Below are 26758 nucleotides of genomic sequence, written 5' to 3'. Positions count from 1 at the left end.
GGAGCTTTGAACTTGGTCCTATGATTGAGATCTTAATCTGTAGACGTTTTAGAGAAGAATGTGAAGATGTTGGTTCTTTAGATAAGAGCAAAGGGAGGGGTGGCCCAAAATAGGTAAGAATGGTCACTCTGGGGGTGCCTGGGTGGCTCAATCGGGTAAGCGGCTGTCTTTGGCTCGGGTCATGATCCCAGTGCCGTGGGATCTGAGTCCTACATCAGGCTCCTTGCTCTGCGGGGAGCCTGCTTGTCCCTCTGCCTCTGCCTGCCACTCTGTATACCTGTGCTCTCTCAGTCTCTCTGACAAATAAGTGAATAAAACCTTAAAAAAAAAAAAAAACTGTCACTCTGGGAACTTAGGAGAGAATGTAGGCTTATAACTTCATTAAGTGTAAACCAAATGCCTGGTTCTTAGAGACACTTGATGTGGCCTGTTTGCTGATGAATTGTTAATAATTATTTGATGTCAGATTTTCTTTTTTCTTTTTTAGAAGTTACACATTCTTTTTTAAAAAAGATTTTTATTTATTTATTTGAGAGAGAGTGAGAGAGAGCATGAGAGGGTAGAAGGTCAGAGGAAGAAGCAGACTCCCCAAGAACTGGAACCCCAATGCGGGACTCGATTCCGGGACTCTGGGATCATGACCTGAGCAGAAGGCAGTTGCCTAACCAACTGAGCCACCCAGGTGCCCAGATTTTCTTTTTTTTAAAAAAATATCTACTTCAGAGAGACAGTGCAAGCATGGGGTCGGGGAGGCAGAGTCAGAGGGAGAGGAGAAACTGACTCCCTGCTGAGCAGGTCTGATGATGTGAACCCGATTTCCCCGATGACAGGGAGATTATGACCTGACCTGAAAACCGAAGGTCCAGTGGCTTAACCAAGTAAAGTCACCCAGGTGCCCCTAGATGACAGATTTTCTATATTTTAATTGTTCATTTCAGTTAAGTATTTTGATGAAACCAAACGTTAGATGATTGCAGCAAAAAAGGTGTTTATTGTGGGAAGCTACAGTCCCCAGCCTGAGCACTCCATGGCAAAATTGGAAGACTTGGCTCTAATTTTTGACTCAAGCAGGTTATGTAACTTGCTGTGAGTTTATTTCCCTTTCAGAGACTAGAGGATGACAACTTTAGCCCTACTGACTTCAAAAATATTATGAAAATAAATAAACATTGCAAAGCTCTTTGAAGTTCATTGATGGAAAGTACCTTTCAAATCTGAAATTTACTATATAAATAGACAGTGAATTATTATTCTTTTCCTGAATCAATTTTTAGTGTTCCCTACTCTAATCTTGTCCTTGAACATTTCTACAATTACAATGACAACACAAAAACCCTCTGAAAAAGTTCCTGCTGCATATTTTGTTAAGAGTAAATTGTAAACACGTGTGCGTGGTACACTACAGTTACTAAACACTTTTACAAATACAATCACATGTACATTAATGATGTCTTGCAACAAGCCCATCTGGTAGAGATTACTGTTACGATTACTTTTATCTGTGCAGAGAGGTTACATGAATTGCCTAAGAGCACCCAGACCACTGTTTAGACTTAAGCAGCTAGGATCTGCCTATCTTCCTGCCTATCTTCCTGCATTGAGCTAGACAAAGGCTCTTATAGACAGATAGACAGACACACAAATATTTAATTTGATACAAAATGTTCCATACCTCTTGTGAAGAATAGACTGCTTCTGGGCTCTTACATACTATATTGAGGTAGAGGTCATTTATTTGTAGATTAAATAGTATAGTATTGGCTAAGAGAAATTTATCCGCTTTTAAAAGTTTTAACTTATTTTCATAAAACTATCTTAAATAAATAACCCAAGCATACTCAAAGTAATATGTCAATATTACACAAATTATTTGAATAAACTATATGTATTAAATCATCATAACAGAAATTATTCTGAAATCAATATATATCGTACTATGCTTTGCATAAATACACAAGTGTATTTAAAATACCACATAGTAATCAAGGTTTATAGTTAATCTGAAGACTTTGATCAGGGAATGAATTTTGTAACACCTAAATTGGAAATGCATTAATCAGAATTTTTATTTTGTGTGTTTTGTGAGGCTTTGCCATCTTGGTGGCCTTAATGACAGGAGCCCTCCCAGGGCTAGCTAATTCCTACAGATAGAAGATGACATCTTTGTGACGGTGCCTTTCATATGCAAATGAACCCCCCAGTCTGTATCCCCAACCACCTTCTTTATTACACTCATATTCAAGCCACTATTTCCCCTGCTCTAAACTACTCCAGGCCCAGGCATTGGACAAATAGAGATCACCATTATCGACAAGAGCCCACCAAAATTATTCTAACCATCCAATCCCAAATTTGCTCAAACTTTCTTGTACTGCCTTGTCCATTCCTTCCTGCAGAAACCACAATACATGCTCTGGGCCTTGCTTTCTCTTTCACTCTCTCTGCCTCCTAACTGGCTGGTACTTCCCCATGTGGCCCTGCATAGTGTGACATGCCCCCTCCCAGTGGAAGCTGTAATAATAAATTCCTTTCAAAGGCAGTTGTCGGGGCGCCTGGGTGGCTCAGTGGGTTAAAGCCTCTGCCTTCGGCTCAGGTCATGATCCCGGGGTCCTGGGATCGAGTCCCGCATTGGGCTCTCTGCTCAGCAGGGAGCCTGCTTCCCCCACTCTCTCTGCCTGCCTCTCTGCCTACTTGTGATCTGTCTGTCAAATAAATAAATAAAATCTTTAAAAAAAAAAAAAAAAAAAGGCAGTTGTCTGTCATCTTATCATACCCAATTAAAACAAACCTCAGGTACAAATCAGGGACAACTATGGTATTGCTTCTGAACTAAGACTAAATAAAGAAATGAAAAAAAAAAAAAAAAGAGGCAATGCTCTATCCATCATGTATAAGAAATGAAAGATCAAATATACTTTTTTTGGTGCATTACTTGTATGTTTATTTACTCTTCCAACATGTATTTATTGAGAGCTTACTATGTGCCTGGCACCGTGTTAGGCACTGCATATCCAGTAAGGAATAAAACAGGTTTAGGCCCTGTTCTTGTGAGAGTCACAGTTTAGAGAGGAAAAATAGGCAAGGAAACAGGTGAACAAACACAATTACAAGCTGTGGTACAAGCTGCAAGAGACAAAGATTGTGTAGTTACAGAGAATAATGGTGGGGAGAATTCTATTAATTCATCAGGAAAAATCTATCCAGATAAAAAGCATTTATGCAATGAATTAAAGGGAAACCAGGAACTAGATTTGAAAAGTGTGGGAAATAATATTCTAGGGTTGTGTGGAAGGCCTTGAGGTAAGCTCAGTGCGGCGTGTTTGAGGAACTTCGAGGAAATGAGGCACACGGACATGGAAACACACTGTTATTTGCAAAAAGGGGCAGGGGACACATATAATCTAACACCATTCTTTTTTCTTTATTATTTTTTAATTTTTATTAACATATAATGTGTTATTTGCCTCAGGGGTACAGATCTGTGAATCATCAGTCTTACGCAGTTCACAGGACTCACCATAGCACATAATCTCCCCAGTGTCCATAACCCAGCCACCCTATCCCTCCCCACCCCCAGCAACCCTCAGTTTGTTTCTTGAGATTAAGAGTCTCCTACGGTTTGCCTCCCTCCGGATCCCACCTTGTTTCATTTTTTTCCCCTCCCTTCTCCCCACGACCCTGCCCTGCTTCTCAAATTCCTATCAGTGAGATCATATGATAATTGTCTTTCTCTGATTGACTTTTCACTTAACATAATACCCTCTAGTTCCATCCATGTCCCAACACCGTTTCTGATAAAAAAAAAAAAAAATACACACACATACACGTATGTTAAGTGCATAGAAAATCAATAAGAATATATGATAGGCTGTTAATAATGATTATTTGGGGGCTTAGAAAACAGATTTATAGTGGACTTTTACTTTTGACTTCATATGTATTTCTGCATTATTTAAATTTTTACACAATTTTGTATTCCAGATTTACTGAAGATAAATATCAAAATTAAATTTTGCATCCTTGGATGCTTCTGTCACATAACTTTTCCCCAACTTTTCATCCCTGCTCATAAGATTTGCTTGTTCCCTATTATGTATTTTGTTCTCCCTCCTGTTAGCATTTTATGTAATTATGAAAGCCTTAGCTATCATAAATAGGACATTACAATTAAGAGTTAGTATGAGGCGGCTCAGTCGGTTAGTGTCTGCCTTCGGCTCAGGTCATGGTCCCAGGGTCCTGGGATCGAGTCCTGCATCTGGCTCCCTGCTTCTCCCTCTTCTCACTCTGCCTGCTGTTCCCCCTGCCTGTTCTCTCTCTCTCTCTCTCTCCCCCTCTGTCAAATAAATAAATAAAATCTTTTTTAAAGAAAGGTTTAATATGATGAATGCCTGTGTGGCTCAGTCAGTTAAGTACCTGCCTTTGACTTGGGTCATGATCCTTGGGGCCTGGGATCAAATCCTGCATGGGAATCCTTGCTCAGTGGAGAGTCTGCTTCTCCCTCTGCCTGCTGCTTCCCCAGCTTGTCCTCTCTCTCTGACAAATAAATTAATACAAAAAATATTTTTTAAAATTTAGGGGCACCTGAGTGGCTCAGTGGGTTAAAGCCTCTGCCTTCGGCTCAGGTCATGGTCCCAGAGTCCTGGGATCTAGCCCCACATCGGGCTCTCTGCTCAGCAGGGAGCCTGCTTCCTGCCTCCCCCCCACACCCCCCCGCCAGCCCCGGCCTGCCTTCTGCCTGCTTCTCTGCCTACTTGTGATCTCTGTCTGTCAAATAAATAAATAAAATCATTAAAAAAAAAAATTTAATAAAAATTTTTTTTTAATTTTAAAAAGGATTTAATATGAAACCAGTATGATACTGTTTAATACATTAGGAACATACAGGCAAAAATCTATTCTTAATACCGACAATAAATAATTTAAATACAGCTTATGCAAGTTAAAAAAATGTATAATGCAAACAAACTTTCAAAAGTAAGGACTGCCTCATAATTTTTAAAAATGCATAACCTTCAGGCAGAACAAAATAGGACAAGAAGACTACTTTCCTTTACTTTAAAAATAATAATAGTATGTAGCAAAATAACAAAAAACATGAGCAATCATAACAGCTATGCTTAGTGAGAATTTATTACGCTGCACCATTTATATACATTATTTCCTTTTTATTTAACTTTTCTGTTTTAAAAGATTTTATTTTCAGGGTGCCTTGGTGGCTCATCGTTGAGCATCTGCCTTTGGTTCAGGTCATGATCCCAGGATCCTGGCATTGAGCCCCATATTGGGCTCCCTTCTCAGTGGGGAGTCTGCTTATTCCTTTCCCACTCCCCCTGCTTGTGTTCTCTCTCTCGCTGCGTCTCTCTCTGTCAAATAAATAAATAAAATCTTAAAAAAAAAAGATTTTATTTTCAAGTACTCTCTACACACAGTGTGGGGCTGACCTCATAACCATGAGATCAAGAGTTACCTGCTCCACTGACTGAGCCCCAGCTGGAAGCTTCCCCCATTTTTATTTAACTTCTACAATACCATTGTAGTAAATATCCCTGTTTTTCAGATTAGGAAATCCATAATTAGAGATGGTAAGTAATTGCATTCATTCAATGGATATTTATTGAGCACGTGATGTTTTAAGAACTAGGAATACAGCAGGGAACGAAACAATAAAACGTGGAGCTTACAACCTGCAAGTTGAGGTGTGTCATAAACAAACAAATATGTATACAACATAATGTCTGATGCATTCAAGTGTTAAGCAGAAAAGTAGGATAAAGGAAAGACAGTGGTGGGAATGCATTCTCAGCTGCAGAAGCAGGAAATACAAAGGAGGAAAAGCAAAGTAAGGAGGCTAGTGTAGTTGGAGCAAAAGAACAAAGGAAAACTCTGGGCTCTGTTCCTCCCTTCTTTCTATTTTAAAGATTTATTTATTTTAGAGAGAGAGTGCAGGGGAGAGGGCCAAAGGAAGAGGAAGAGAGACAGTCTTAAGCAGACTCTGTGCGAAGTACGAAGACTGATGCAAGGGCTTGAGCTCACAATCCGGAGAGCAGAACCCTGAGCCTAAAGAACAAAAGTGGGAAGCTTAACCAGCTGCACCACCCAGGTGACCCTCTGGGCTCTTTTTCTAAGTGTAATGGGAAGCCATTGGAGGAATTGAACAGGGCAGTGACATGATCTGATTTAAAGTTTTAAAAGCCGACTTACTGTGTGGAAAATAGACTGTAGAGGAGCAAGACTAGAAGTTGGGTGACATGTTGGGCCTATGGCCGGGGCCCCGGGAAGAGATGATGGTGGCTGGGCCTAGGCAGATAACAGTGGAGGTGGTGAGAAGAGTCAAATTCAGTTTGTATCTGGATGATTTCATGCATGTTCGTGGTGGTGCGGCCAGGGATGAGGTTATGTGTTGAAGGTGGAACAGCTGGTGAGTGACGGACCCATTATTCCAATCTAAATTTGTCTGATTCCACAGCCATGCTTCTAGCAACAATCTATGCACCACAGTGCCAAATGACAAAAGCATAAAGGCAGAATGGAAAGTACAGAGTCTTTTTACATATTTATTGAGCACCTATATGCTTGAAGTAAGGCTTAGTGGCACAACACAAGACAACTCTGGATGGGGAGGATGGGAGATCAAGGTTCAAACTCTGCTTTTGCCTTGGATTTTTCATCAGCTTGGGTCACATGTCTAATGTCCTTTCTAGCTTTAATGCTCTGTGTTTCCACTATTCAATACCTGGGAAGATACAGCCAATTGTGTGTGGTGCTGCCCACAGGTGTACCGGGGAAGATAACATGGATTAGCATATGATTAGCATACTGATGACTGGGAGAGCAGAGGAGAGGACATAGGACTAGAGACTGTCTTTTCTTTTCTTTCTTTCTTTCTTTCTTTTTTTAAGAGACTGTATTTTCAGTTTCAACATTATTTGGCTTAGCACAAGTATTTGGTTTTAGGAGATTAATTTCAAAAAAAAGAGAAAGCAGGTCTATACACTGTTGTCATTTTAATTTTCAGGATGTACTAGAATTTTGAGCCTCATTCATCCAAACAGTCAAGCCTTTATTTCCTTAACAAGCATTTAAAACCATTGAGTATTATGCATACTTGATAACATTTATTGAGCAAATTTAGGCGGAGGGAGATCATGAGAAAAAGTTAAAAAATAAACAAGAGGACTTTTTTAGACTTTACATTTGGTCTTTTAAGACTTCACAGATATCTTTTTTTTTTTTTTAAGATTTTATTTATTTATTTATTTATTTGAGAGAGAGGGGGAGAGAGAGAGTGAGCGCGCATGCACGCACAAGTGGGTTGAGGGACAGAGGGAGAGGCAGACTCACCACTGAGCCTGACATGGTGCTTGATCCCGGGATTCTGGGATCATGACCTGAGCTGAAGGTAGAGGCTTAACCGACTGAGCCACCCAGGAACCCCAAGACTTCACAATAATTGTATCAGGTGCTGTTGCCCCCTTCTTTTTTGTATTATAAAACTCAAATCAGTGTGTGTGCTGTATTAACTACCCTGAAAGTGTCCAGCATGGGAGGTAGGGGGCCATCAGTGATTTAGAATAGAGGTCCCAAACTCTGTCTGTAAAGGGCCACACAGTGAGCAGATCCTTACACTGTTGTCAGCCCTACCTCTCATAGCAAAGAAGCTGGCACAGACGGCAAAACATAAATGAATGGGCATGACTGTATTCCAGTAAGACCCTACTTAATGGAAAATGAAATTTAAATTTCACACGATTTTCACTTGTCACTAAATACTTTTCTTCTTTTGATCCCCCCTACCCCCACAATCATTAGAAATGGAAAAATAATTCTCCTCTTGAGAGCTATACCAAAACAAGGGGCAGGCTGGATTTGGACCATGGGCTTGAGTTGGTGAATTTGGGCTGCTATGACAAATTCCACACCACAAATACCACAAATAGCCACCATTGGGTGGCTCAAATGACAAACGACCCTTTCTCACAGTTCTAGAGGATGCGAAGTTGATCGAGATGCTGGCCGATGTGGTGGTGTCTGGCAAGAGCCTTATTCCTGGTTTGCAGATAACCATTTTGTTGGCTGTATCCTCACATGTGAGTGAGAGAGAGCATCTCCCTCTCTTGTCTCCTCTTCTAGGGGCACAAATTCCATTTATGAAGGCTCTATCCTGATGACCTAATCACCTCCCTAATTTAGAGGAGGCTCTGAATACCATCACATTGGGGAATTAAGGCTTCAATATATGAAGTTTGGGGCAGGGGAGACACATTCACCCCATTGCAGTTTATGAGGGGAGCCCTGGCATCCTGAAGAGTTCTGTGATCACTCTTCTCTGCAGGCCAGACCTTACAGTGGGAAATGCAGCCACTGACTTGGGGAACTAAATGCAACAGGAATAATTGGATCCTAAGTGGGCAGGGGCCAAGTGGCAGCACATAACTGCCAAAGGCTCAGCGGGCATGGTCACCATGATGGAGAGCCTAATCAAAGCCGCAGTCAGAACAGTCTGACTTGCACAGACCTATGTCATTAGCTAGCTCATCATGGTATTCCTAGAAGGGAAATAGGAAACTTACCAAATTCTTACTTGAACTGGTTGAGTAGAGAAGTTCTTGGTTAAGGAAATAAAAAGTTTAACCTGTATCTTAAGAAAAGAGTCATAGTGCCTCAATCAGTTCTTAGACTCCAGCCAGTTTACAGATCCCAGAAACCCCTAAATGAAGGGGAGGTCACATGCCCCAGAGAAAGGACTCTGGATACTACCAAAAATTTATAGTTCATTTCTCTAACCTTTCCCAAAGGGACCTACAGCCTTCTACTAGGGTAACTGTGCACTGGGGTAAAGGAAATAATCAGGCCTTTGGGGGACTGCAGGACAATGGCTCTGAACTAACATTGATTCCAGGAGACCCAAATGTCACTGTGGCCCATTAGCCAGAGGAGGGGCCTACAGAGATCAGGTTATTGGTGGAATTTGGTCTCAGGGCTATCTAACCATGGGCCCACTTGGTTTCCAACTCTATCCTGTGGTTCTTTCTTCAGTTCTGGAATATACTCTTGGAATAGATATACTTAGCAGTCTGCAGAATCCCCACATTGGTTCCCTGACCTGTGGAGTGAGGGCTATTATGGTGGAAAAGGGCAAGTGGAAGACCCTGAAACTGCTTCTACCAAGTAAAATAGTAAGCCAAAAATCAATAGCCCTTTCCTGGAGGATAGCAGAGATGACTGCTACCACATACTTATTTGACTCCCTTAGTTGGCCTGTCCAGAAGACAGAAGGGTCCTGGAGAATGACAGTGAACTATGATGAGCTTAGCCACGTGGTGACACCAGTTGCAGCTGTTGTACCAGATGTGGTTTCCTTGCTTGAGCAAATTAACACATACCCTGCTGCATAGCTATCGATCTGGCAAATGCTTTCCTTTCTTGATCTCTATTAGTAAAGACCACCAAAAGCAGCTTGCTTTTGGCTGGCAAAGCCATCAGTACACCTTCACTCTCCTACCTTGAGCATACATCAACTCTACAGCCCTACGTCATAATTTAGCTCCCAGAGACCTTGATCACTTTTCCTTTCCACAAAGTGTCACACTGGTTGGTACATGGATGACATTATGCTGATAGAATTTAGTAAGTAAGGAGTAGCAACTACTCTAGACTTGTTTGGAAGGCATTTCCATGTAACAAGGTGGGAAATAAATCCAAAAAGACTTTGTCACCTCAGTGACATTTCTAGGGGTCCACTGCTCTGGGGCATGTCAAGTTATCCCTTCTAAAGGGAAGAATGAATTGTTGCTTTTGGCCTCCAAACAAAAACAAGGCATGATGCCTAGTGGGCGTCTTGGCTTTTGGAGGCAACATATTCCTCATTTGGGTGTTTTACTCCATCCCATTTACTAAATGACCTAAAAAGCTGCTAGTTTTGTAGGGGATCCAGAACAAGAGATGGCTCGTTGACAGGTCCAAGCTGCTGTACAAGCTGCCTTGCCACTTGGGCGTTATAAAGGTGCTTGAAGTGTATGTTGTAGTTGGGGATGCTGTTTGGAGCTTTTGATAGGCCCCTATAGGTAAATCATTACGCAGGTCCTTAGAATTTGGGGGAAAAAAGCCCTTTCATCCTATTCATATAACTATTTTTCTTTTGAAAACCAGTTCTTGGCCTGCTACTGGGCCTTAGTAGGGACTCAATGGGTCACGCAGTTACCATGAGACCTAGCCACCTATCAGAAATTGAGTGTTACTTGAGTTACCAAGCCATAAAGTTGGGGGTGCATAGCAGCATTCCATCAGCAAATGGAAAGGGCCCAGCAGGCTGTGAAGGCACAAGTGGGTTACATGAAGAAGTGGCCCAAATGTCTATAGTCCCCATGTCTGCTACCCTATAAGGATTGAGCAAGGAGGCAGCTGTCTGCAAAACTAAAAAGAGGGTTCTCACTAGATACTGAATCTGCTGGCACCTTGATCTTGGACTTCCCAGCCTCCAGAACTGTGAGAAATAACTGTTTTGTGTTTAAGCCACCAGTCGATGGTATTTGGTATAAGTGGCCCCAAAGATGAAGGCAGAAATAGTAATTTGCCAACTCCTGATCTAGAGTCTAAACTGGCTCTGTCCAATAGAGTTTTCTGTAATGATGGAAAAATGTTCCATATCTGCACAGCACAATATAGTTGCCACTAGCCACAAGTCACACTTGATGTGTGACTCATGCAACTAAGGAACTAAAATTTTAATCTAGCCCTTTCTACCACTCCTTTAGCCCTTACCCTTTCTCTTAGGATTCATACAGTTTCTCAGTTAGTTGCCCTGTATCCGTTTTCCTTTTCTTCCAATCCATTCTTCACAAAGCTAGAGGGTTTTTTCTTTCTTTCTTTCTTTCTTTCTTTCTTTCTTTCTTTCTTTCTTCTTTTTTTTTTTTTTAGAGAGAGTTTTTTCTAAAATCAAAGAGAATCCTAGCACTTCTCCAAGGTAATGGTTCCTGGAAACTTTAGAAAGAAGTTCAACCTTCTAGCATGCCATATACATCCTTTCCTTAAGAAATCATAAAGAAGTAAAACACTGGGGGCCCCTGGGTGGCTCAGTCATTAAGTGTCTGCCTTCAGCTTAGTCATGATAACGGGGTCCTGGGATTGAACCCCACATCAGGCTCCCTGCTCATCGGGAAGCCTGCTTCTCCCTCTCCCACTCCCCGGCTTGTGTTCCTTCTCTCTCTATCAAATAAATAAATAACCCCCCCACCCCCAAAAAAGAAGTAAAGCACTGTCCTCTCTCTGGTCAGATAAGTGATGATAAATTTCTTTCTTTCTTTCTTTTTTTAAAAGATTTTATTTACTTATTTGACAGACAGAGATTACAAGTAGGCAGAGAGGCAGACAGAGAGAGAGAGAAGGAAGCAGGCTCCCCACCGAGCAGAGAACCCGATGTGGGGCTTGATCCCGGGTCCTTGGGATCATGATCCCAGCTGAAGGCAGAGGCTTAACCCACTGAACCACCCAGGTGCCCCGTGAGTGATGATAAATTTCTTAAGAGTAGTCCCTTATCATACTTTTCTTGTTCTAACATATCCCATAGTGGCTTGCTGAATGCTGCTGTGAAGAAAACAACAACGACAACAACAACAGCAAAAACTTGGCTTTGGAGATGGAAAGCTTAAATTAGAATCCTGTGTCTAGGTTTAGACACCGTGGGTATCTAATCACCTCACTATACTTCTGTGCTAAATGGGCGTGATGGTAAAATACCACAGGGTTGTTGTGCAGAGTAAAAGAGTTTGTGAAAATCCTCTGCACTTAGAAAAAGGTTGTAGAAAAGGTTGATGTTATAATAACTATCGAGTCTGGAAATGTTTCTAAAAAGCAATACTGATCTAAAATACATCTGGAATTTTAAAGCCAATCTTCACCAGGTGACAATATAGACATGGGCCTTAGATGTTCAAGGAAAAGAGGAAAGAAAGGAACAATTTTGCCCCTTTTATTCCAAACACTCCTTGGAATTATGCATTTTTGATCTTTAGGTATAAGACTGTGCTTTCTTTACTTTTGTTTCTCTAAAAGAAATTTCAGCAATACCAATGGACAGTTGATTCTTGAGAGTCAAATGACAATGACACCATATGAGCAGGTCAGAAAAGAAAGAAAAAGTGATGATATCTTATTTTTAAGTATCTACAGGGACTTTTCAAAGGGGACTTTCTCAGGGAGTTCTCGTATGAGTAGTAGGAAAGGCACTGCTCTCAGAGGGGAAAGTAAGGTAAAGAAACCACATTTTCAGCGGTGCCCAGCTCGTTTAGCCGGTATAGTGTGCAACTCTCGCTCTACTGGTTATAAGTTTGAGTCTCACTTTAGGTGTGGAGATTACTTAAAAAGTAAAGTCTTTTAACAAAAGAAAATTACCCCCCCTATGTTCTAAGAGGTGGGATAGGGGGGTAGGCGTAAACTGACAATATAGTTTACATTGGAAGTGTTCTTCTCCCTACCCTAGGGAGAGCCTGAAACACAAGATTTCCGAGATTAAGTATACTTTTCATTAGACCACATGACACTTCACGATAGATTTATATCAGTACTTCATTTTTCAGCTCTTGAAATTAGTGCAGTTCTACCATCTTAAGAAATACCAAAAGAAGACATTGTTTGTGATCAGTACACTTTTTTTTCTGTTAAGTATAGTAAAGATTGATTATTCTGTGAACTTAAGGTTTCCAAATCACTTAACGGATCTGTTTCAGAACACTTATATTGCAGGGATATTTCTACAAAACTCTCTCCAGTCTTCAAATTAGGATTTCCTGGAAGACAGGGACTTTTTAATACTCCTCTTTGTCTCATTCTGCCTCAGAGGACTTAGCATATATACTGAACAGTAAAATGTACTAGCAAACTTCTCTCTCGTATTCAAGTTTGCAATCCCTACCAAGTGCTCAGTAAATTCATGTCGTAGACATGAATGATACTCATAGGGTAATCAGGGTGATTCCTTAACCTCACCAGCGACTGGAACACTATCTTTGAGCCTGAGAGAGGAACTGCTGGTTTGGACCTACAGTTCCACTGAGCCCCAGTTAGCAAGACCTGCACCACCACAGTTTTTCCTTTCCCAGTGAACTCCAAGCATCCAGTCTTCTTGTATTTTCTTTCATCTCACTCTCTGCAATTTACATAGGCTTTTGTATATTTGAGCTGTTCTTTAAGTATGTAATTTAACAGTCTAAACACAACTTTTCATATCTCGGTTACAGATCCCGTCTCGAGAGTGAGACCTTAGGCAATAGAAAGCGAGGGGTGGACGGGAGACAAGGAAACCTGGTTACTTCCCAGAGCCCGCAAGGCCTCAGGTGGGAGGGGGGAATTGGAAGCCGAGGACGCCACGTGACCTTGGGAGGCCCCAGGGCTGAGTCGACCCCGCCCCTCCGCTGGCCGCCGGGGGGCGCATGCGCAGCCCGTGTTAGTGATGGAGGAGAGAAGATGGCGGAAGCGGAGTGAGTGACTTGCTGGTGACTGATGTCGTAACCGGGGGGCGAGTGGGGCAGCGACATGTCCCCTAAGGGGAAAGCTCAAGGCTCTCTGGTGGGCAGTGCAGGGAATGGGAGACCCAAGAGCTTCCTTATCTTTGGGGATCCCGCTTGGCACATAACGGGGGGCGGAGGCCAACTGTAAGGGTCTAGTTCCCTCCAGGCGGGAGCGCCCCTTCCGCGGTCTGATCCCAAATCGGCCGGGCCCTGCGCGTAGAGTCACCCCAGGGACCCCGATCGCTGGGGTCTTCCGGGAGCTAAGTCCCGGAGGGCTCCTCAGGCGCTGTCATCCCTGCAAGTGGGCCCCGAGGGCAGCCTTGTCACGGATGCCCGCGCCGGGGGCCCGCGGAGGCTGGGGAGGGTTGGGCGGGCACTGCCAGGCCTCCTTCGCGCTCCCCTCCTTCCCGCCCCGGCGTCAACCCACTGCTCCTCGGTAGGAGAACCTGAGACGAGGCTGCTCACCGCCCTCCCCTGGGAGGCGTGGAGATGTCCCAGCGCGGGCCTTGGAGCGGAGGGTGGTGGGGAGAAATGTTCCTGCGGGTCTGGCTAGGCAGAAAATACCCCAGAAGAAAGACCCTGTCTTCCCTGGGTCTTTGGCTGCAGTGTAGATGCCCCCTTAGAGGGCCATATTCTTGTGTGGCGGTGTGGTGTGATGGTATCCTTAGCTAGCTGCTCAAACTTAAGTGTTTCCTGGGTAGGCCTCTTGGGCACCAGGACTGCCAGCTGTATTTTGCAGACAGTACTACGCACACTGTGGAGTTAGCAAAATTGTTCTTTTGTGCCAGGTCTCCAAATGCAGTACAGTGGTTTGACCAGTTCTACTCACTGATGTTTAGACTTGTGCCTAGAATTTGGAGTATCTGTGACCGTTTTTGGTTTTTTACAGAACATACCTACCATGGGGTTTGAGTTTGACCACATGATTGCATAGAATACCACTCTAAAAGGACCAGAATTTAAGTTGGCTTTTTGCATGTCACTGCTACATGTTTCATAAGTGTTACGAAGCCAGTAATTTGGTAAAAACTTTACCTTATCTACCACTAAATCTGAATGATGTTGAACAGTTGCCATATGATGCTGTGATTTGATGATTGGGAAGGCAGTTTGAAAAACTATAAAAAAAAAAAACCAAAACCCCAGAGAAGCATAAAGATGTGTGAGTCATTTACTAATCAGAAAAGTGAAGTCAGCTGTTTTCCTTTCACTTTTTATTAAATTGAATTTTCATTTTACTTTTAATTCCTTGAGGAGCATATAAATACTATTTATATAAATGATGTAAAGAACAAAGAATATTTGTACATAAAAGGACACCATATGGAAATAGCGTATGCATGCATAATTAGTACCAAATTCCTTTGTCTTTTCATGAAGTAGAAAGTGTTCTTGTTACATTCTTGTCAATGATGCTGATGTGATGTGTGTCAAATTTTGTTTCTCAGAAGAAAAGAGGGGTTAAGAAAGGCAGATAAGACTGTTGTATTCACAGGTGTGCTTTTCACCATTCGGGTGCATTTCTAACTCTACAAAACTATTGCAGTTCTACTCTAACAATTCAAGGGCTTCAGAATTGACTTAAAATACAATGTTGTTTGATTGAATTAAAATATAGATTCAAGGTGAAGTGGAAGTTTATATCACAATAGTGAAGTGAGTTTGCAGTATTGGAGGGGAAGAAATCAGAAAGTTTGGTACAAAAATGTACTTTATGAACTTTATTGTTCATATGTGCGGAAAGTGACATAATTGTGCTGTTTTCAGAATTTGGAGCAATTCTTTGTGAAAAGACACTTTTGTGGGGAAGTGGGAAAATTGTTGTCAGGTGCTTCTCTGATTTCCCAGAGTAATCTGCTAATAAGTATAATCAGAGTTATTAGATGTAGTAAGGACAATGTTATAGACTAATAAGGGAAAAGCCAGTGTGAGTTAATAAAAAATTACTATTTTTACCTTTTTTTTTTTTTTTAAGATTTTATTTATTTATTTGACAGAGATCACAAGTAGGCAGAGAGAGAGAGGGCGGGGAAGCAGCCTCCCCACTGAGCAGAGAGCCCCAGGCATAGCTTGATCCCAGAACCCTGGGATCATGACCCTAGCGGAAGGCAGAGGCTTAACCCACTGAGTCACCCAGGCACCCCAATTTGCCTTTTTTTTTTTTTAATGTAAGTTTTATGCTAGTGTTGGGCTTAAACTCAAGAGGTCCTTGAGGTCAAGAGTCACATGCCCTACCCACTAAGCCACCCAGGTGTCCCTTAGAGCCCCGTGTTAGATATGGAGATTACTTAAAAAATAAAATCCTAAAAAACCAATTTTTTAAATTATTTAATAAGAGAACATGTTTTTAAAGCAGAGTGGATATGGTAACCAGAAACAACCTAATTAACACAAGTCCTTAGGCATCCTGTTTTAATATATAGATAAGAATTACTTTAATTTGTGATTAGTATGGACAAAAGAACGTAAAAAAATACTTTAAAGTACTCTGATGCTGCTTAAGCATTTGTTTTTTTAGGTAGTTTAGTGGTCTCTTATAAACCTGTTCTGGTTTCACTTATCTTTCAGTAATGGAAAGATAAAGTTTAGGCCAGGATTTATTTAAGTTGCGTATCCTGAATCATTTGAATGCAAAGTTAGTAGGTATTAACTATCAAATATGCTACGTATTTGCGAAGTACTTTTACTTTCTAAGTGGTTATGGGGACTGTGTGCGATGTATGCCATTTTGGGAGGGTCTTAAAAATTTAGATTGTTGCTGATTATTTCTTTGAAATAATTAAATATTCTTTAAAGCCCATGAAATAATGCTTTTGCCAATGCAAATCCTTTGTGTAACCTAACAGATTCAAGGACCACAGTACAGCTATGGATAGTGAACCAAACCCTGGCACATCTTCTGTGTCGACAACAACCAGCAGCACGACCACCACCACTATCACCACTTCCTCCTCTCGAATGCAGCAACCTCAGATCTCTGTCTACAGTGGCTCAGACCGACATGCCGTACAGGTATTTCAGTTAGAATGCGTGGTAGACTGAGACTTAGGATGTCATTACTTTTCTCTTAAGCCAGATGAAGCTATTGTTTCATGTCCTCAGATGAGTCACATGATATTCTCTAAATGAGTACAGTTAGGATTGTTAATGTTTGAAACAAAAAAGTTATTTAATAATCCTATTGACAGGGCTTATATTTATCAGCAGGTGGCCTATAAAACCATATGTCAGGAAAATTATAGCTGAAAGGACTCTAGGTGCTGCTGCAATGTGGAGAAACTCAACCTACAGCCTTGATATGTAGAATGGCTCTAGGTTTTTCTGGGTTCTTTGTATTTGAACCCAAAATATAGACTTAGGAAGATCTATTCAGGTCTGTAGATGTGTTAAGAGGTTCATTTAAAACTCAAGTGGTCTAAGAACCTAAGTAGGAGGATCCATTTTAAGCTTCTGGGGGCCGAGGGGGAAGGGAATATTTAACTAGGAAAAGTTTTAGGTCTTCACTTGGTTGAGAAAATTAATCTTTATAATAACGGATGTTGAGACAATATGGTATTGCATAAAAAGGGCATGGGCATTACAGTCTGATACGCTCTTTGAATTCCATCTTCTTAATCATTAATACCTATGTAGTGTTGGATGAGGGGCGTGATCTCTTTGCACATCAGGAAACTGAAATGAGGATAAGACCACCTAGTTCCTTAGTTATGATGAGGATTTAAAAAAAAAAAAAAGATTTTGAGAGAGAGATTTTAAGAGACAGAGCGCTGGAGAGTGTGAGTGCATGAGCTCAAGCAAGGGGAGGAGCTAAGGGGGAGTGAAGGAGAGAGACTCCTAAGCAGACTCCCAGCTGCTTGTTGAGTTGGTTGTGGGGGCTCAGTTTTACAACCCTGAAATCATGATCTGAGCTGAAACCAAGAATCAGAGCCTTAATTGACTGAGCCACCCAGGCACCCCAGTTATGAGGATTAAAGGAAGCATTAGAACTGTGTGGGGCACAATATATATACCCAGTCAATAATAATATTTAGTATTTATTGAACAGTTGCTATGTGCCAAGCATTTGATGAACGCTTTATGTGGGTTATCTCTTTTGATCCTCAGCACACCTCTGTGAAATAGATATTATCTCCATTTTATAGGTGGGAAGACTGATGTTTTAAATGGGCTAAATAACTTTTCCTAAATTCACATAGCTAGTAGATTGTCTGGTTTTAGAGTTGTGCCTTTAACCACTCTGAGTTTTTATTTTTTTTTTGTTGTACCTGCTTACTCTTTCTACAATCTCCATAATTTCATTCTACTCTGAAATAACTTAGTTGTTTGCAAGATATTCCTCTCTCCACTCCATTGCTATTTGTTGTTTAGGATTCTGAAGTTACCATGGGGTGGAATCAAAATTGTTGGGAGGCTGAGTGAGTTCAACAAAAGTTCAGACAGGAATGAGGAATGTGTTATTAATGTTCTTCACCTTTCTTTGAGGCAAGGGACACAGGAATGTGGTATTTTACTGTGCCGTTTTGATCTCTAGTTTCTACCTAAGCTGGATGTGTTAATAAAAAATAAAGTGTTGGGCGCCTGGGTGGCTCAGTGGGTTAAGCTGCTGCCTTCGGCTCAGGTCATGATCTCAGGGTCCCGCATCGGGCTCTCTGCTCAGCGGAGAGCCTGCTTCCCTTCCTCTCTCTCTCTGCCTGCCTCTCTGCCTACTTGTGATCTCTCTCTGTCAAATAAATGAATAAAATCTTAAAAAAAAAAAAAATAAAGTGTTAACTGGAAATGTGTAGATATATATGTATCTCACAAATAGCATTAACACTAATTCTTATGAAGTCATATCATTGTTACCCCCAAAATTTAATCAAATCAATATTTATTGAATTACCTAAGGAATTCTTTAATACCTTCCGGCATTTGTTTTCATTCCTGTGAATACTATTTGCCCTTTTCATTTCTTTAGAGAAACAATATAAGAACAGTGCAGTTTACCTTTAATTTGTATTTAATGAGTCTCTCTTCCATGAGTCTGTGGTTGAATGACAATGAAAGACTATGTTGATGATAAGAAATGACTATACTCTGACAAAAATGTGTCAAATAGTTTACTCATTTCTTATTTCAATTTAATTTTAGTTTTGTTATGTAATTTAAAGAACATATATAGATTTACGTGACCAAAAAGGCATACTATTGTAATTCTCTTTCACTTAATGTTGGTCTATAGTCTTCTGCAACTAAGGTTCAAACTCCTACATTGATTTTGTCATAAGAATCTGTAGCAGGTTTAGCAGTCTATAGTTGGAGAGATGAGCTATGTATACATGAAAGTAAACACAAGGAAATATGTTTTCTTGGAATTTGAATAAAGAGATTCATTGCTTTATGGCTCATGGTATCCTGACTCAGACCTCAAGCTGTAGGGTTATGGCTCTGTTACTCCCTTAGCTCTGAAAACTCTGTGGTTGATGCTGAGGTTAGGGTTCTGTGCTGTTTAAGAGTCACTGTGGGCATGATGTGACTTTGGGACATGGTTGCAGAGGACTGGTGTAGTCTGACTTACGGGTTTGGACAGATAAAGGATAAAGGATTTTTCTCTGTTTTTAGAATATTTATTTGACTTTCCTACATTTATCTATTTATGAAGTCTCAGGCTCAGATTTTATATTTCATTAACAAATACAGTAATTAACACTTTTTCAGGAATTTTTTTTAGTTAAAATAGTTTTATTCTATGTTGAAAGGAATCTGGCATTTAAAAAACATTTAAAAAATTAATTTAAAACATGAAACATCCTTATAATTTTATGTGATTATTAATATAATACTACTCAGATTTTTTTCCAGACATTTAAAGAAAAATACACATGAGAAGGTAAAAATCACCTTAAATCTAGTTGCCTCTCAGGAGTCTTTTAATGTTTTTCTGAATATTCCTTTAAATATTTTAATATAAAAATGGTATCTTACTCTATATACCAGTTAGTAATCTGCTCTTTTCACCTAATAATATATTGGGAATTCTTGTGTTGTCGATAAATGTAGATATGTCTATATTCAATACACAGTAGCTCCGAAGTACATGTGGCTGTTTATATTAAAATTTAGTAAAATCAAAAACTAATTTTCTTAGTTGCATTAGCTACATTGGTTAGTACTCAGGAGGCACATGTGGCTAGTGGCTGCTATACTGGGCAGAATGGATCTACAGGGCTATTTTTATTTTATTTTATTTTTTTTTTGAGAGAGTTGGGAGAGGGAGAGAATCTTAAGCAGGCTCAATGCCCAGTGCAGAGTCCGACACGGCACTCAGTCTCTAGACCCTGAGATGATGTATGACCTGCCAAAATCAAGAGTTAGACCCTTAACCAACTGAGCCACCCAGGCACCTCTGTGTTACTATTTGTAACTACCGTAGGGTTCTGCATATTCCCTCTACACCCAGGCCCAGAATTCTACTAAGTTTTATCCAAAATAGTTATACCAGTTTCCATACTTACTAACACTATGAGAATATCTTTTTTCCCATTTAGTGGTAGTATTCTTTTAAATCTTTATTCATCTGAAAGTTGGAGAATAGTATCTTGGTTCTGTTTTGTTTTTGTTTTTTAAAGATTTTCTTTATTTATTTGACAGAGATCACAAGTAGAGCAGCTGGCGGGGGGTGTGGGTGGGGTGGGTGCTGGGAAGCAGGCTCTCCACTGAGCAGAGAGCCCGCTGTGGGACTTGATCCCAGAACCCTGATCATGACCCGAGCCGAAGGCAGACGCTTAACCCACTGAGCCACCCAGGTCCCCTGAATAGTATCTTGTTTTAGTTTATAAATTTTGACTACTAATGAGATTGAAGATCTTTTCAAGTGCTCATTTGGCTCTTCTGTTCTTTGGTGAATTGTCTCTTCTGGATGATTGTAATTTGTATAGATTAGTGCATCTCAGCAATGTGTAACTAGGAGAGAACTGTGTTAATAAACTTGACGTTGAATATTAAAGCAGTGAAATTTTCAACTGCCTGTTCTTTCATACTTTATTTTATGGTTCAGATGAACGTTAAGATCCGGGTTTGACCTTGGTTCAATTGGCTGCCCACAGGTGATTCAACAGGCCTTGCACCGGCCGCCCAGCTCCGCTGCGCAGTACCTGCAGCAGATGTATGCCGCTCAGCAGCAGCACTTGATGCTGCACACAGCCGCGCTGCAGCAGCAGCACTTGAGCAGCTCCCAGCTGCAGAGCCTTGCTGCTGTTCAGGTAAGACTTTCATAATTGGAGAGTTTATGAGGCCAACATCAACGAAAAGTTGACATTCTTAGCAGATAATCACTGAAAACAAATACGTTGGGAGTTATTTCAGAATCCTTAAATGTCCTATTATTATTTTTTCTTTCTTTTGAAAAATTTTTTTTTTTAGATAGTTTTTTTTTTTAAGATTTTATTTATTTATTTGACAGAAAGAGAGAGAGGAGGAAGCAGGCTCCCTGCTGAGCAGAGAGCCTGATGCGGGACTCCATCCCAGGACCCTGAGATCATGCATGACCTGAGCCGAAGGCAGCGGCTTAACCCACTGAGCCACCCAGGCACCCCTGATTATTTTTTCTTAAAGAAATTAATAGGTGGCCAAATAGAAGTTAATGAAATAAATATGAAACAAATATGGCTATGTCTTATATGGTGCTCTGTCACTAGCTTTTGTCCCACTGCTTTTTATTTGCACTGCAGAAATTCAGTGCAAGTGTCAGGAATATGTGTATAAAATTCTAGGTACAACAGTGAATACTTCAGGTTACATGAACTGTATTTACATTTCAGTGAAAAATGTTTTTTTTTTTTTAATATAAGTAATTTACATTCATTAAAAAAATTGAACTGCATGAAATTATAAGAGGTAAAGTAGAGGTGTTCCTTTTCTAGACTCACTGCTGTTTTTCATTCTTAAGAGGTGTTTAATATGTTTAATCTTAATAGTGTATCACTCCAGAAACTTTCTATCTAAAATAGTATCCATGAAGCTTTCTAATACCCACGCGTACTTTTCCTACTGATAACAGGATAATTTTATGATTAAATACTTGCTTTAAAAAAGATTTTTGTTATTCTGTTTATTTAAGTAAAACTACATGTGAGATTTTTTTTTTTTAAATACTTTATTTATTTGACAGAGAGAGGTCACAAGTAGGCAGAGAGGCAGGCAGAGAGAGGAAGGGAAGCAGGCTCCCCGCTGAGCAGAGAGCCCGATGCGGGGCTCGATCCCAGGGTCCTGGGATCATGACCTGAGCCGAAAGCAGAGGTTTAGCCCACTGAGCCACCCAGGTTCGCCTACATGTGAGATTTAATCTTAAATCTTCTTACTAAAGGAGGATCTCAGTTGACTAAACCTGAAAAAGAGTTATTTCTATTAGAAACACACACCCAGCTGTTGTTTCTTCTTCCTAATGTACTTCTAAATAACCTCGTGTTCATGATACAAGTTAGGAAACTGAAACCCCCTGGTACTTCATGTAGCTACAATTTCTTTTTCATAATGTTCTTATGGGTGGTTTCACTTCAAAGAAGAGAGCTGTTGAGTAAGACTGACAATGGGTGCAGCTATTAAAATAAGATTAGCCTTTGGGTCCTCAGTTTTCATCGTTCAGCTTTTTCTTTTCCTCTTAATCTGTTTGGCCAAAGCTTAATCTATGTTGGCTGTGAAATGGATTGGTTTATAAGAGACGTTTTGACTTTTATCATGGTTTTGTGGTATCCTGGTACCAAAAACTTTTAACTTTAGATTCTTATAGATCTGTTATAAAGATCTTATTATTTTAGGCAAGTTTGTCCAGTGGAAGACCATCTACATCCCCAACAGGAAGTGTCACACAACAGTCAAGTATGTCCCAGACATCTGTAAGTGCCCTAATTTTTTTCCTGGATTTAAAAATTTTAATTACTGTTTTCCAAAAGTGACTATTACTGTTTACAAAGTTGCTATTGCGTTTTGTTGATTGCTTCTTAAGAAATAAGTGCCTAGAAATAGAAGTGGTAAATTTCAAGAATCCAGAACTAATATTAAGCTTCTGAAAATTTGAGTCTTAAAAAAAATGTTTTTGTATTATTTCTTATACATATTTTCCCATTGATTTCGTTCAGATCTTACGTGATTCAAAATGTTTGCAGTTTTCAGTGTGTGTTGAAAGCCTGAAATACACAGTGCAAGGGGTATTAGGCCATGCATTTACTGTGATATAGTATAATATACTAAAGAATGTTAACCCTTGACACATAAATGTTTCTAGGTTTTTCTGGGCACTTCACATTTTAGAAATTAATACTTTTCAGCTTATGCTTCCTTATCTTGACCAAATTTACAAGTATCTATTCAAGATAATGTAATTTATTTTGAGAAAGGAGTAAATCTGCTTGGCTTTATTACACATATATACTGGAAAATTGTATAAAGTTTTCCAGTTGAAAGAAATTTTCAGGCATGATAATACTTAACTTTTTATTTTGATATAATTTTAAGTTAGAAAAATAATAAACATTTCTGTATATTCTTTACTCAGATTCACCAGTTGTTAGCATTTGGCTCATTGCTTTACCATTCATTCTTTCTCTCTACATATATACATATAGACATATCTTTTTCTGAACCATTTGCAGGTAAGTTGAGACATGTTCCTTTATTTCTGAATACTTTGATATGTATTTCCCAGAAAGAAAGTTGTTCTCTTACAGAGCGACATGAAAATAATCAGATTCAGGAAATTTAGCATTGATACAGTGTAGTCCATATTCACATTTCATCACCTATTCCAGATTTCTCTGCATCATCACTGTAGCTGTTATAGAGCACATAATTCTTGTGGGGGGACTGTGCCGTGTGTTATAGGATGCTTAGCGGCATGCCTAGCTTCTAGCCACTGGTTACTAGTAGGCTATGGCCTTCTTCCTTGCCTCAGTGTGACAACCAAAAATATCTCTAGACCCTGCCAGATGTTTCCTGGAGGGCAAAACTGCCTCTGGTTGAGATCCATTAAGTTAACCTAATCATATCCTTATGATTTTTTTTCCTGATCCAGGAGGATAATATTTTGATAATTTATAAAGTTGACTCTAATAGAGTTTAGTTTGTAGATTGCTAAGAAATTGAAGATGAACTGGTGCTGTATTTCTTTGTCTAAGGGTTTGGGCTTTCCTGACTTGATACCTATAGCTATATGTTATATATATATATGTGTGTATGTGTGTGTGTATATATATGTATACATATATATACACACACACATACACACATATATGCATATGGTTATTTTTCTGGATATTGATATGACTTTGTTTTTTGGGGGGGGGGGCCAGAGAAAGGCAGGGCAGGGGAGAGGGAGAGAGAGAGACTCTTAGGCAGGTTCTATGCCCAGTGCCAAGCCTGTTGTGGGGCTCAATCTCACTACCCTGAGATCATGACCTGAGCCAAAATCAAGAGTTGGATGCTTAACCGACTAGGCCATGACATTTTTAATTAAAAAATTCTATTCTTTTTTAGCATGGAAGTATCCTGGAATATATAAAATTAGGTAATAAATTATGACTTGAAAATGTTAGGCTGGAGAAAATAAAAAATTTCAGTAGTATAATCTAGCCCTAAGTATTAATAACTGTAATATGATTATTGATGTCATGTCTTTCTTTAATACATTCATTGGTAGTTAAGGCAAGCATTCATAAACATTTGTGGTCTGGTTAAAAAAATTATAGACAGTTTTTTTTATTCTAGGAAATACTGGAATAACATTAGGGTATATATATGGATAAAGAGGTGTTTTTTAATTTTTCAGATTATTAAAAGGTATCCTTTTAAACTGTTTTTCTCTCATTATGATTTTATGTATGTGACTTTCACAGAAATTATAATTCCAGTGATTGTGTTTATTTTTTATGATGTTGTTAGTGCTGCTTGTCATAAATCAGGCAGCCTCATATGATAAAGTGTGCCAGAACCTGTGTGACTGGTTGGTGGAGGAAAAGAAGTAAGCAGGGAGAACAGATGTCCAGGAAAAAAAAGGAGTAATGCATTGTATTTGCTTTGTTTTCGATCCCAGCTCAATAATAGCTCAAGGGAGTTGACTAGCTGTCCAAATTATGATACCAGGGTAGCTTAGTGAATATGGGTCAGTCTCCAAAAGCGGGGTAGAACCTAGTAGCAGAAATCTCTAGGTAATGATACTAATGACCCATGTTAGGGGGCAGTCTAGTAATTTTCAGTTTTGGTTATTTCAAGGTAGGGTTCCAGATTAATAGTGAAAGCCTGTGGGGAAGGGTCCAGCCTTTAGTATAATAAAGGACCAGATGGTAGGTTGTCAAGTTTTTAGCCAGATTAACGCAGGTTTAAAGTAGAAGTGGGATCCCAGTAGGGAAATGGAATATTATTAAAGAGTAGATTACGACCTCGGGAAACTGGAGAAGTCTGTTGTTAATTGAATATATAGGTACATAGTGGATGCAAGCATTCTCTTCTTCCGTCATTAAAACAGAAAGACTAATTCTAGACACTGACCAGTAGTGAGAGTGGTGGTTTTATGATTGTTTGGCTATAAAACTAGTTGGGACTGAGGGTTTAGTTTGTTGTCTCTGTACTTTAAGGGAACAGGACTTAGATTTGGTTAAATTTGATTTGTCAAAATGAACCCTAAACTAGTTAAAGCATCAACAAACTTAAAAAACACAAAATGGTTCAAAATATATTTGTACCTTGTAGGTCGACCAGCTTATATTTGTGAAATAACAAGGGCTCTTTTATAGTGGTGAGATAAACAGTGAGAATTCACAAAAGACCTGCACAGGTAATTTTCAAAAGAAAGACTATTTCTGGCTTCTAAACATGTGAAAACGTATTTATCGTATTAGTAATAAAGAAATGTATATAAAAATAACAATGACATCTCTCAAATTAGAAAACAAGGAAAAACATTGAGCCAGTACCCATTGTTGGCAAAGATGTGAGAAAGTAGATATACTCATTTACTATCAGTGGGAATGTATTTGGTACAGCTTTTCTGGAGGATTATTTGACATTGCGTATGAAATTTTAAATTGTGCATTCCCTTTCACTTATCACTGTTATTTTTAATGATGTCATTTACTAAAAATGATAGATAATTATGACAGATAATCATGTAAAAATGACATAATTATGCAAATATGCATGACTTATAATGATGAATTATAAACAATTTAAGTAAGTGCCCATTAATCAAAGATTAATGTATAGTTAATTCATACAGAGGAATACTACAGCTAACAAAAAATGCTGTATGTATGTATACAGAGAGACTTAGATTTTCATTAGATATTAAGTGAAAAAAGCAAAAATGTGTAGTATGATCTCATTAAGTTTTTTCTTTAGATTATTCTGTTTTTCAGTTCTAAAATTTCCATTTGGTTCTTACTTATATCTTCTGTTTGCTGAGAGATTTTGCTTTTTCATTCAAGTGTGCTCATGTCGCTTATTTACAGCATTTTTATAATGACTGCTTTAAAATCTGTCCGAATTCTCGTATCTCTTTCTTCTTGGTGTTGGCATCCACTCGTCTTTTTTATTCAGCTTTGGTCTTTCTGGTTCTTGGTATGAGTGATTTTTGATTGAAACCTCAACATTTTGAGTATTATGAGACTATGGATCATTTTAAACTTTGCATTTTGGCTCCTGGCTTCTGAAAGGGAATGTGTGCCAACTTCTTAATACCGTCTGAGGGTAGACTGACACCTGAGAGGGTGCTTCTCAAAATTCCTGAGCGGGGGGAGAGTTCTGGCTCCTCACTAGACCTCCATGGATGTGTCCCTGGATGGAGGGGCTCGGGGGAAGGAATAAGAATGCCATGTTACGGCTCCCCGCTTGGTCTCCACTGATACCTTAGGGATGGGGTGGGTTGGTGGAGGTAGTCTATTCCTGCATGGCTGGGATAAAAGTCCTGGCTCTCTACCTCTACGTACTTCTCTGATGCTTATCCATTGGAGGGATTATGGCAATTGAGGTGCCTTGTTACAACCTGGTGTAGGTGGAAGTCTTTGCTGTTGTGGGTAGGGCCACAGTGTTTTCTGTGGTGTTTGGCTGAAGTAGAGCAACTATCTAAAAGTTTTCTATGTTGCTAGGGAGTTTCTTTCTTGTTCATTTGGCTTGAAAGAGCAGACTTCTTTTGGGGTGTTTTTTTGTTTGCACCAATTTGTGTTTCTGGGTTACACACTGTTTCAGCTCTAAGTTTGGCTAATATAAGATAAAAGGAAAACCAG

At 39.7% G+C, this 26758-nt stretch overlaps 1 protein-coding gene and 1 pseudogene across 11 annotated transcripts in view; both read left to right on the top strand.

Annotated features, from left to right (window-relative positions):
* The first annotated feature begins 8727 nt into the window (after positions 1-8727).
* LOC106006198 lies at positions 8728-10206 on the top strand (annotated as a pseudogene).
* A 3193-nt stretch (positions 10207-13399) lies between these two features.
* Positions 13400-26758, top strand: part of PHC3 (polyhomeotic homolog 3) — a 79239-nt gene continuing 65880 nt past the window's right edge. For 8 of the 11 annotated variants that reach the window (XR_199728.3, XR_006609150.1, XM_004756550.3 and 5 more), the window contains exons 1-4: positions 13400-13475; positions 16352-16517; positions 20591-20746; positions 22301-22378. Coding sequence is in view for 9 of the 11 variants with exons in the window: in XM_004756550.3 (XP_004756607.1) it covers positions 13462-13475; positions 16352-16517; positions 20591-20746; positions 22301-22378 (414 nt within the window). In the remaining 2 variants the exon portion in view is untranslated. The other 3 variants (XM_045088617.1, XM_004756546.3, XM_045088618.1) reach the window with 3 other exon arrangements.

The sequence above is a fragment of the Mustela putorius genome, unplaced genomic scaffold (genome assembly GCF_011764305.1).
Source record: "Mustela putorius furo isolate JIRA1106 unplaced genomic scaffold, ASM1176430v1.1 tig00003834_pilon_pilon_pilon, whole genome shotgun sequence".
NCBI lineage: Eukaryota > Metazoa > Chordata > Mammalia > Carnivora > Mustelidae > Mustela > Mustela putorius.
Note: the sequence above shows the minus strand (reverse complement) of the source record. Positions and strands in the feature narration are given on the sequence as shown.